Source organism: Hevea brasiliensis, chromosome 6, assembly GCF_030052815.1.
Source record: "Hevea brasiliensis isolate MT/VB/25A 57/8 chromosome 6, ASM3005281v1, whole genome shotgun sequence".
Classification (NCBI taxonomy): domain Eukaryota; kingdom Viridiplantae; phylum Streptophyta; class Magnoliopsida; order Malpighiales; family Euphorbiaceae; genus Hevea; species Hevea brasiliensis.
Window position 1 is genome coordinate 11,263,771 of NC_079498.1, and position 12,607 is coordinate 11,276,377.

Consider the following 12,607-nt stretch of genomic DNA (forward strand, 5'->3'; position numbering starts at 1 on the left):
TTACCACTTACTACAGAAAATATTTTATAGCTGGTAATTTCAGTTAATTTAAATTTTGGTGGATTTGACAACCATCAAGAATTTTGGCACCGTTGCCAGGGACTAAAATTTATTGGATTTTGTGTTTTTAGTGTTAGAATATTCTGTTATTAATTTTGTTTGTGAAAAAATTACGGTGTTACTATTCATTGACAGATTTTTGGTTGAATTAGGAGGGCGGCCTATACCTATTTTGAATGAAACGACGTCTTATCAAGACCAATTAATTGATTTTTTTGCCCCACCCTCTTGAGGCCAAATTCCATTGTTTTCTAGGGTTTTGAGGCAATTTTCTGTTTTTACTTTGATTTTTTTTGTTTATGACAAGAACTTCTCAATTTGGTGAGTTGATCTTTGATCCAGAAGTAGAAAAACAGCTAAACAGTTAAGAAAATTAGCTAAGCAAGCTAGGCAGATTCCAAGTACATCTGAAGGAGTCCAATCTCTAAGGGAATTGAGTTCGGATTTGGATTCGGATTCAAATTCTGAAAATGAAATCATAACTTCTAGAACTTTGAAAGAGTTGGCTGCTCCTGATCTAAACCAATAGCCTTTGTGTATTCAATACCCTGTTTTAAATGTTGTTTTTGAGTTAAAATACGGACTAATCCATTTGTTGCCTAAGTTTCATGGTCTTACAGGTGAGGATCCACATAAGCATTTAAGGGAATTTCATGTTTTGTGTTCCAGCATGAAACCTCAAGGAGTTTCAAAGGATCAAATCAAGCTTCGAGCTTTTCCTTTCTCACTGGAAGGCACCGCTAAAGATTGGTTGTATTACCTTCCTTCTAGATCTATCAACTCATGGAATGGGATGAAGCAGATATTTCTGGAGAAGTACTTTCCTGCTTCCCATGCTGCTAACATAAGAAAGAAATTTGTGGCATTCGGTAGTACAATGGAGAGAGTTTGTATGAGTATTAGGAGCGATTTAAGAAGCTGTGTGCAAGCTGTCCCCATCATCAAATAAGTGAGCAGCTTCTAATTCAGTATTTCTATGAGGGACTTCTACTAATGGACCACAGTATGATAGATGCTGCTAGTGGAGGTGCTTTGGTTGACAAGACACCAGAAGAGGCAAAGAGGCTGATTGCTAACATGGCAGTAAATTCTCAGCAGTTTGGAATGAGAATGGATCACACACCTATGAAGGTTAATGAGGTAAGTACATCTAACCTTGAGAAACAGATTTCTTATTTAACTTCTTTGGTGAGGCAATTGGCTATAGGGAACATGCAAACTATTAAGGTATGTGGAATTTGTTCGGGTTCGGGTCATGTTATTGACATGTGTCCTGCATTATAAGAGGATGAATCAATGCAACATGCTAATGCAGTAGGAAATTATGGACAACATGCAGTAGAAAATTATGGACAGCTACAACACAGGTATGATCCCTTTTCCAATACTTATAATCCAGGATGGCGAGATCATCCTAATCTGAGTTATGGGAATCAACCTGTGCAAAACCGATACCAGTAGCAGAGACAAGTGAATCAACCACCTTCGCCTCCCTCAAATCAAGGTATGTCACTGGATGAAATTGTTAAAGCTTTGGCTAGCAATACACAATAGTTTCAACAGGAGACCAGAAATATCATTCAAAATATAGAGAGGCAGATTGGTCAGTTAGCTTCATCTGTGAGCAAACTTAAAGGTCAAGGTTCTGGAAAGCTTCCATCATAAATAGTCATGAATCCCAGAGAAAATGCAAGTGCTATACTATTGCGGAGTGGGAAGGAAGTTGATAATCAGACTCCACATGAGTTAACGAAAAAGAAGAAGCAAGGAGCAAAAGAGTCTGAAGTTCCTGAAGTTGAGGTAAATATTGAACTTAAACTGAATAAGGTTAATAATTCTGTTCTTCCTCCATTTCCCTGTAGGTTGGCTAAAACTAAGAAAGAAGAGCAAGAGAAAGAAATTTTGGAGACTTTCAAAAAGGTAGAGGTCAATATACCTTTACTTGATGCAATCAAACAAATCCCCAGGTATGCTAAATTCCTTAAGGAGTTATGCACTACAAAGCGTAAGTTGAGGAATAATGAGAAGATCAGTGTGGGGGAAAATGTGTCAACATTAATTCAGTGGAAATTACCCCCTAAGTATAAGGATCCAGGTTCGTTTTTTATTCCTTGCAAAATAAGTGATTCTAAATTTGAACATGCAATGGCAGATTTAGGAGCATCTATTAATGTTATATCAAATTCAGTTTTTCAAACTTTAAATTTTGGGTCCTTTGAAAGAAACCAATGTCATTATTCAATTAGCTGATCGTTCTAATGCTTACCCATTGGGAGTAGTTGAGGATGTTTTGGTGCAGGTTGGAGAGTTGATTTTTCTTTCAGATTTTTACATTCTGGACATGGAGGATAGTGTTCCCACATCAAAGTCAGCTTTGATTTTGTTTGGAAGACCTTTCCTAAAAATTGCCAAGACAAAAATTGATGTGGATGAGGGTACCTTAACTATGGAGTTTGATGGAGAGACTGTCAAATTTAATATCTTTGATGCCATAAAGTATCCTACTGATAATCATTCTGTCTTTTCTATTGATGTTGTTGATACATTTGTGCAGGATTTTTTTGAGTTAAGCATGGAGGATGAGTTAGAAAGAAAATCACATTTGTATGAATTAGAGGAAATTTGCCTTAAGGCTTATGAGAATTCTAGGATCTATAAAGAAAAGACAAAGGCATTCCATGACAAACTAAGGAAGTAGTTTGTGATTGGGCAAAAAGTTTTATTATATAATTCCAAATTGAAGCTGATGCTTGGTAAGTTGCATTCTCGTTGGATTGGACCCTTTGTTGTTACTAATGTGTTTCCTTATGGTGCAGTTGAAATTCAAAGTTTAGGAACTAACAAAGTGTTCAAGGTCAATGGTCATGAACTCAAGCCATTTTATGAGGGGTTTCAGGAGCATTCAGTGGATTAAGGAGCTTTGCCATGTCGAGCTAACGACGATAAACAAAAGCGCTTATTGGGAGGCAACCCATGAGTAGCTTGTTAGCCACAATCAAATTTGTTTTCTTTCCCTTACTTTATTTTATTTTCTAGCATTTCTTTTCTTTTCTTTGCATTTGGGCTTTACATTGGGAACAATGTAAGTTTTAAGTGTGGGGGAGGAGAAATTTGCTGCTGTAATTTTTTTTTGAAAAAAAAAAAATCGTTCTCATAAGCCTGATTCATGATTTTATATTAACTCTCGGAGAGAAGTGCTTTGTCCTTGAAATGACTTTTTCATTTTAGATTAAATTTTTAAGATTTTAGGCAAGGTAATAGTAACTTTAATGATGGATTTTTCCTCTTCTCCATACCATAGAGCAATTTTTTTCTTACATAAATCATTTAGGCTTGATTTAATGGTGAAATGATTAGCTATGTGTTTAAACTAGTGTCATGCATATTTCAGAACTTTGTTTAATCTATCAGAGCACTTTATAATATATAGATGCATGAATTGGGAAAAATAAAAGGCTGAACTTAAAAATTGCTCTGCTATTTTAGTTAAGCAAAGTAACCAAGGGTTTTCATGAACCCCATATTGATTCTCAGGCCAAAAGCTAGCTAGGATATGAGCAAGGTACTTTTCTAAAGGTGATGGTTGAAATAAAAAAAAAAAAGTAACTGTGACAAGAAAGAAGTACCAATTTCAAATATATAAAAAAAAAAATTTTATCTCCTGTAAGATTTGCAAAGAGCTATAATTGTTGTGCCTTGATAAATTAGCCTTGTGTTTTGATGTGTATTGATTTAAATTTTTATGGAACTTTAATTGTGTGAGCTTAATTGATTTTAAGCCTTTTATTTTGTGTTGTAAAATTGTTGATATATTGGTATGGTATTGATGAAATTCGTTGTGATGGTTATTACCTTACTTTCCTCTTCTTTCAAACTTTTAATCTTTTGTTAGAGAATGTTGTGATAGGGTGAAGTTAAGTGAACTTCTAAGTGGAGTTGATTGAGAGTTTAAGTCGTGCTTGAGGACAAGCATGGAATAAGTGTGGGAGAATTTGATAAGTGCATAATTTATTAATTTTACTCCCATCACATTTAGTGTTTTTAGTGTGTTTTTATGTTTAATTCAGTTGGTTAGGCATTTCATTTCAATTAGGCATATTTTTAGATAGTTGGAATAATTGTGTTAAATGGAGAAATTTTCAGCATTTGTATTAATGTGATATTTTCTGTGTTTTTTAGGTGTTTCTAAAGTTGTGGGTCTCTGAATCCAATGCTATTTAATTCATTGAAAAGCTAAGTCAGAGCACTACAAATGACAAAGAGGGACCAAAGCCCAGATCAGTCTCTAAAGTTATCAAAGTTAGTTATGAATCTAATACAAAAGCCCAGATTTGATATGTCACAACCAGTTTCAGTATTTATTTTGTATCTGGAGTTCCAGCTGTCCAAATGAAGCAAGCCCAAGCCCAGTTGAACCTTAAGAGCCACCTCTACAACTTCTATGAAAGGCTGGAAGCGAGATAAGGCCATTTTAATTGTAAAAAATGGCAATGAAGTTGTCATTATGGGCTGGACCGTCTGTCAAAACCAGGCTCAGTTCTTGGGCCATAACTTGGGCTATAGACCTCAGATTTGGGCAAATAAGCACCTGTTGGAAAGCTAAGAAATAGGGCTACAACTTTCCTGAAGAGGGCAGAGACAGATTCGAAAGGGAAGTGGTTGAAAAATGGCCTTGATTGCAAAGACATGAGTGCAGGCTAAAAATCTGTCTTTTGAATTTCAAAACTTTTCCTAGTTTGGTTCATATCTTTGGGATTAGGTTTTTTATTATAAAGGCATCTTTGGGCAGCAGCATATTGAGAACCATTCAGACCTTCAACATGCCTCCAACACCTTCATTCTCATTTCACATCCATAGTTTTAGATTTCTTTATTTTATTTTTCTTTTGTAAGCCATGAACATGGGTGGCTAAGTTTCTTAATTTAGTTCAAAGGATTCTAGTTCTTATGCGTGATTTGTGAAATCAGGTTCTTAATTTAATTTATGTCTTTTTGAATATCTATTGTTTCCTGATTTAATTATTTTTTATCTATTGAATGGTTTGCTAAAAAGGCCTATTAGTTAATTGTTTGATGTGATCAATTGCTGGTTCATCTTCATAATCCGTAATTGTTGTGTAAGATTGAACATGAGTATCAATTAGGTTTTATTGATTATGATCCAAGTTTTCGATAATAACCTAAGGAAACAATAGGGTGAATTAAATTATTTATGCTTCATAAATTGTTGTTCAGCTTAACTACTTCCTATTCTTAAAGCAGTTATTAATTTGATAAGGATTGCTTAATACCAACTCAGTTAATAATTAGAGTCAACAAGAGTGCTGGACTCGAATTGATGAGTATAGGGAAGTCAGGGATTTACCTCGCTGTTTGGTAAATCTACGTTAAGTATTCAATAAGAGATAATTGTACTTCTTTTGTCTATGATCGAATTATGCATTGGAATATGAATTACCTTAGACTGAAATCTGTTTAATTTGAGAGTTTAATATTTAATTTTAGTTCTTAATTTCTGATTTTTTATTTCTTCTTTGGACTGCGAATTACCCCCCCCCCAACCTTTATTTCTTTTTTTTTCATTACACAAGTGCACGAAATTTAGTAATTCAGTCTCTAGGGTTCAACCTGGATTTACCACTTACTGCAAAAAATATTTTATAGCTGTTAATTTCAGTTAATTTAAATTTTGGTGGATTCGACAACCATCAATGTGTGAAGTAGAAACAATGAGTTTTGGCAGCCAAATTCCTTATCTGATGCTAGAGAGAGAAGGAGAGGGGAAGAGAGAGAGAAGGAATTTTTTATTATTATTTTAAATGATGTGGCATGTGAGTCCATTATTTGATAACAATAAAAGCTAGTGGTTTGCCACAAGGGATGAGGCACATGCCCCCTAAATCCAATTTTACATTTGGATATACTTTCTTCAAATTTTAAAGGTTTGGTCATTTGAACGGTTTGGTCAATTGAACCAAAATTAGAACAATCGGATTAAAGCATAAAATGTGAAAAAGGTTTGGATTTTTAGCGTGACTAGGCTAAGAAAAATTTTGCTAGAATATGTATGTTTATAGTTTAGTGAGAGCTATGCAGGCCTAATCTTCCATCAGAGGAACGTAGGTAGCCTTCGGGTGCGATGCAAATAACTTCACTTTATTTATTTCCAATAGGGGTTTTTTTTTTTTTTTTTTTTTTTTTGGCTACTACACTTTATCTCACGACTATTTTAGTTGTTGAGAGAACCTTTGTTGTCCTTAATATGCTTAGTGGTTGATTTTGATTTATTTTATTTAAATTAATTTTTGAAATGAATTGCATATTATTCAGTAACATGCATATGACAATTTCCTTAATTTTCGTTGAGCAAATATTTGTGTGTATATGTAACTTTGAGCCTGGAAAGGAGTTGGTTAGCATGATGATGTATGCCAGATTGAGAAATTATATGTTCTATGTCATGACATTATGTTCAATTAGTTAATTTATAGGAGAATATTATAAATTTGGTTTTGAGTTACATCTGTCTTGCTTAGTGGAGCTAGAGTGTGACAGGGCAGCCCATAAAAAGGGTAGAGTCGCCATTGCAAAGTTAACATAACATGGATATGATTTTAATATTTATTTTAATACTTTGGCATATTTTTAGATAGGGGTAAGCATTTGATTGACCGAATCAAACTGAACTGAATTTTCAACTAATTGAATTGTTAACTAACTCTAAAATTATTAACTGAACTAAATTGAAATTAAGAGAAAATCAAATTTAACCGAAATCAAAAATATTTGATTGGTTATTAGTTATAACCGAATTGATCGAAAAAATATATATATATATATATTTTATATTATCAATTAATTAAATAATATTTATAATTCTTTTCTATTTATATAAAAAATAATGAATATGATTTAATATTAATAAGAGAATAATTGTAAGTTAATCTTATATTATATATATGAAGAATGATTTGAGACGGGGACAAGTATAATGTGAGATTGGTAAGGATATTTCACCATTGCATAGCATGTTAGAATTGAGTGTCCAATGTATTTAGCTTATTCTAAAAGAAATTTCAATTATTGAGTTTATTCATTTAGCTTGATGATTGTTTTTCTAGCTTGATCATTTATCTTCTTTGCTGCTTGATATATATTGTAAATGTCAACTCACTTAGCTTTTCCCCAAAAGCTCACCCACTAAACTCACTAGTTTTAGAAGTTATATAAGGTGAATGTTGGGTATCAATTGTTGGTTTTAAAGCTCCATTTAGGTAGACACTACAGTCCTGGGAAGCAAGAGGTAAATCTTAAGTAAGGGGAAGAGTGTTACACCTTGAATAGAGGAAAGTACTTTTTTTTTTCGTATCATTTTAAGCTATTATTTACCCATAATTGTGTGTTTTTGATGTACTATTTTGCTTGGTTTTTGAAATGATGGATGCTCAAAGAGCTGTGATCATTTGGGCATTAAGCTTGAGAAAATTGTACATAACAAGTTTTTCACCCTAGTGCTGCGTGTATCTTCTTATTCCGTCACTTTGTAAGAAGTTTTTTAATTTAATGTATGATTTTAATTTTTAATTATTAATTTCTTTACTGTAATTGATTATGCTAGATGTACTTGTGTATTGAACGACAAAGAAAATTTTTTGGATATGGGCTATTTTGTCAATTTTTTGGCATCAGAAAAAATTAGCAATGGATTACAGTACAATCAATATTAATAAAAATTAACAGTGGATTAGCAATGGACTGAGAACTCATTTAATGAAAATTAATGACGATAGAATTGTCTGTGGTTAATTAGCGACTACTTTAATTATCTATCGCTAAAAATTTAGCTAGGAGAGTATTCTCATTTTCAATGTTGTTGGTTTTATTGACGGACTTATTTATTGTTGCAAGGCTTGCTTTATATATATGTGTGTGTGTATGGTGTATATACGTATTTTTATTTATTTTATTTAAATTAGTTGTTCGAGAAGTCTATATCACAATACTAAAAATCAATTAAATAATTAGGCAATTTGTGTTTAATACAATTTTTTCTCTAGGACATCAGTGATCTAGTAAAGCTAAATTGCCTTAAAAAGTAGTAACAGTAGTTTTTTTTTTTTCTTTGATAAACAACAATTTTTATTATTAATTAAATCTAAGAAAAACTTAGTATGAGCATGTTCAATTAAAACCTGGCCAATAAGCCATCCCAATGCACTCAACTTAGGACACAGTATACTAAGTAAAAAAACCTGGAAGCAGAGATTCAAACAACCAACAGCACAGTGAATAGAAATTCCAATGAAAATAGCACATACAAACACTCAAAACTTCACAGCACCACCAAAAGACAACAAAACACATAACTTAACATTGAAAACCGAAGGCAAGAACTCAAAAGTAAGCAAAGAAATCTTCAGATTGCGATGCATCTAGAAGATGCGTTGGATCACTACACGTGGCATGGTTGACGAATTATTGATAATGGAATTGATGATTGCTGCTAGACGCCAAGGACCATTACTCGGACATAAAACCCAGGACGTTGCAATTTTAGAGTCAGAATCTAAAATAAAACCATCAGCACCAAAGCACACATGGGGTAAATCAACGAGTAAATCTAGTACTAGTTAATAAAACGAAACACAAGCCAAAGAAATATAATACAAAGGGAGAAAATATAGAAGGGAAGGAACAGTCAACAGACACATCTATACAGATCTGCAAGAAAATATTCAAATGTCGGCACTACTTTTGGGAAATAGTTCTTCTAATTTTATTGTAGAGAATGGCTTTGAAATTGGAGGATACTTAGGAATCAGCTTCGAGGAAACTTGTTGCATTGTAGGCCGAGATTTGGGATTGACATGCAAGCATGAAAATGCTAACATGGTAATGTAGACAACACCCTCTGCAACTTGATTTTGAGGAAGTGGAAGACGCTGGTCAATCACATCCTTTAGCAATTCATGCTGATCATTCAGTGATGAGGAAGATGTTGATGACCAAAGAGATGAGATGAGGTTGCCTGGATGCTTTCCCATTAGTAACTCCAATGTTATCACCCCAAAACTATACACATCACATTTTTCATTCACTTGCATTGTGTAGGCTAACTCTGAAGAAAAAAAAAAAAGAAAAGAAAGAGGAAGGTGATCATACATAATACAAAGGGCCTAATATATACAAATTTATCTATATATATAAATTTACACATACCTGGAGCTGTGTATCCAATGGTACAAGCAAATGAGGTTCTATTGGATGAGTCAGGCATTAAAACCCTAGCTGTGCCAAAATCAGATATACGAGGCTCGTATTCTGAATCCAAAAGAATATTATTGCTAGAAATGTCACGATGAATGATCGGAAAGGGACAATTATGGTGCATATAATATAAAGCATTGGCCACCCCTTTGACAACATTTAGCCTTTTAATCCACTCCAATTCTGTTGCTTGCTCTTCACTTGTTAAAATGCTTCTCAAACTCCCCCTTTCCACGAACTCATAAACCAAAAAAGAGTGCTTTGAATGTGAACAAAAACCATGTAACTTCACAATATTTCGATGCCGAATGTCTAACAACACTTGAATCTCTCTTTCAAAAGCTTTCAAGTTCCATAAGTTGTCATCCTGTAATGGATGAAGTTTTTTCACAGCAAGCACTCGACCCGATGGCAGCACAACCTTATAAACGGCTACACTTCCGCCTGCTCCAATACAGTATTTGGAGTTGAAATCCTCAGTGGCCTCAATGACTTTTTCATACTGTAATTCCTTATCATGACCAGGTATCACCAGCATATCTTTATCTTTTGATTCCCTTGATTGGGCTTTTCTTTTTCTAAGTCGAAGAAGAATCAGGAGACCTCCAATCAAGAACACCAGACAGAAAGTGCCCGAAATAAGAAGGAAAATAAGAATCATAACTTTTTTGGTCTTTGTCTGAGAGGTTTTACCACTTTTGATCGACGTACAAGGCTTTAGACTACTGGCATTACCACAAAAGCCTTTATTGTTTCTATATGCCTCAAATGGAGCCTTGCGGAAGGCTTTAACATCGGGAATAGGACCTTCTAATTCATTGTAGGAGATATCCACAGCAGTCAAGCTCCATAAATCATCAAATCTGGTTGGAATCATACCAGAAAGCATGTTATAAGAGATGTTCAACACTTCTAGAGTTCTCAATTGCCCAAGTTGTTGTGGTATTTGTCCCATCAACAAATTGTGACTAAGATCAAGAGCTTCTAGAAAATTTAGATTCCCTAACTCAAATGGAATACTTCCTGTAAATTCATTTCCACTCAAATTCAAGGTCAATAAACGTGGAAGTTCTCCAAGTTGTCGAGGAATTGAACCACTTAGATTATTTGTTGCTAAATTAAGTACAGCTAGATTAAATAGCACCTTCAAATCTAAAGGAACAATGCCAAAAAGATTGTTGTTATTAAGAAAAATTCTGAACAACCGTTTCAACTTCGCCAATTCTTTAGGAATTTGCCCTTGCAAATGATTCCAGGAAAGGTCAATCGATTGTAATTGAGTAGCATTTCCAAGCTCAAATGGTATGCTACCAGAGATATTATTGTTCGAAAAATTTATGGTTGTGATGTTTTTCCACTGTCCCATTTTCCATGAGAGCTCTCCATGCAATCCATTGTTACTCAAATCCACGTAATTCAAATGTGGGTATATCCCTAAATCTTCTGAAATATTCCCAGTTAATTGATTCCAACTAAGCCTAAGTCTGAATAAGCTAGTACAGTTTCTGATGGTTTTTGGGATGGAACCTGAGAAATGATTGAAGGAAGTAGTGAAATTTTCAAGTAACCCTCCAAGGCAAACATCATCTGGCAAATGACCAGTGAATCCATTTGAAGACAACTGCAATGCCTTCAAATGGGTAAGATTATTTAATTCCAGAGGCAGGGAACCATTGAGTTGGTTAGAAAACAACAACAATTTATTAAGGGATTTAAGTTCTCCTATTGAAGTAGGGATTGAACCCGTAAGATTGTTTTCATAAAGATAGAGTTTAGAAAGAGAACGAAGCATCCCAATTTCATGGGGAATTGATCCTGAGAGGTTGTTGCTAGAAAGATCAAGAATTATTAACTCTCTCAAATTTCCAATGGAAGGAGGGATTGATCCGGATAGAACATTACTTGACAACCCCAGTTCTTTTAGAGATTTTAAGAACCCAATTTCTGAAGGTATGGAGCCAGAGAGTTTATTGTCGCTCAAGTGGAGAATGGATAGATTTTTCAAGTTTATCATGGATGCAGGGATTAAACCAATGAGATTGTTTTTATCCAAATAGAGTTCAGAAAGAGAACTGAGCATCCCAATTTCATGGGGGATGTGGCCATTAAGTAGATTTACAGATAGAATTAAGGTGTTAAGATCTGTCAGCATACCTATCTCAGATGGAATATTTCCTGTGAGGTAATTAGCAGACAAGTCCAATAAGGTAATTTTGGAGAGATTACAGATATGCGATGGAAGAGTCCCATGCAATAAATTGTTCCTAATCTCAAGGCTTATAAGGTTGGGAAAGCATGAAAAATTGAAACTATGAAGCGTACCTCTTAAACCTAAAGTAGTGAGGCTCAAAATGGTCATACTTCCGAAGCTATCACAAGTGACCCCAATCCAATTGCAAGGCCTAGTGCCAACCCAAGAACCTAAAGCAGATTGACTTTGGTTGTCGAGACTGGCTTTCCATTTTAAGAGAGAATCAGCTTCCTTCCCACCTTGAGCTAGTTCATCACTCTTTGCATTGGCAGAGACTGCAGTCGTAGCAGCGGAAGCAGAAGAATTGATGAAGAAAGATATAGAAGATAGAAATATGAAAATAAGCAGGGTTTGGAATAACATGGACAGTAATTTTGCGAGCAAATACATTGTAGCTTTGGTGACTATTTCAGGTCAGGCCTATTTTAGTACAAAAATAGAAGGAGATGGATTATTTCATGGGCAAGTGAAAAGCTTTAGCTTCATGGAGATGTATTTATAGGATAGCATGGTATTCTGAACAGTTAGAAATCTCTCCTGTTAACAATCAACATCAACTCAGTTATGTTGAGAAGCCTTCAGGGAAATTTCCATTTTGCAAGTGTTAATAAATCCATTATCTATTAATTTGAATTATGAAATTAATACTTTAAGTTTTGGTACTCTAATTCTTAAAAGCAATTATAAAATTAACCTCTAACTTCAAATTGCTTTTGACACTTTTCTATCTCCTCATTTCTCGTTTTTGCATAATGTACACATACTGCAGTGATCTAAAATAGAATGTGAGCATCTATGTAATACTAGAAATTAATATATTATTCTTGGTCATTATTCATGAGTTGTATCCTATTTCACTTGTTTACTTTCGAGGATTAATTTGAACTTGCATTTGTGCGTTGCTTGTGTGCGCTCATGTGAGAATTAGTAAGAGAAAATGAAAGAAGTAAAGTTTGCATCATCTTGATAAAATATTGGATCAAATTTCTAACTTGTCCAGTGGGTTGGGCAGGACACAAGGGAAGTAAT

At 34.2% G+C, this 12,607-nt stretch overlaps 1 protein-coding gene across 1 annotated transcript; it reads right to left on the reverse strand.

The window, feature by feature from the left end:
- Positions 1–8,694: 8,694 nt before the first annotated feature.
- LOC110665324 (MDIS1-interacting receptor like kinase 2-like) lies at positions 8,695–12,092 on the reverse strand. The gene is made up of 2 exons (XM_058147919.1): positions 9,280–12,092; positions 8,695–9,178 (listed from the first exon to the last, which is right to left on the reverse strand). Exons 1-2 carry the CDS (start codon positions 11,966–11,968, stop codon positions 8,796–8,798), a joined length of 3,072 nt encoding a protein of 1,023 aa, XP_058003902.1. The 5' UTR covers positions 11,969–12,092; the 3' UTR covers positions 8,695–8,795.
- Positions 12,093–12,607: the final 515 nt, after the last annotated feature.

Excerpts from the sequence above, each read along its gene's own strand:
- LOC110665324 (XM_058147919.1), bottom strand. The coding sequence starts at position 11,968 with ATGTATTTGCTCGCAAAATTACTGTCCATGTTATTCCAAACCCTGCTT. Across the intron at positions 9,179-9,279 it reads CATTGGATACACAGCTCCAG|AGTTAGCCTACACAATGCAA; the intron begins GTATGTGTAAAT and ends TTTTTTCTTCAG.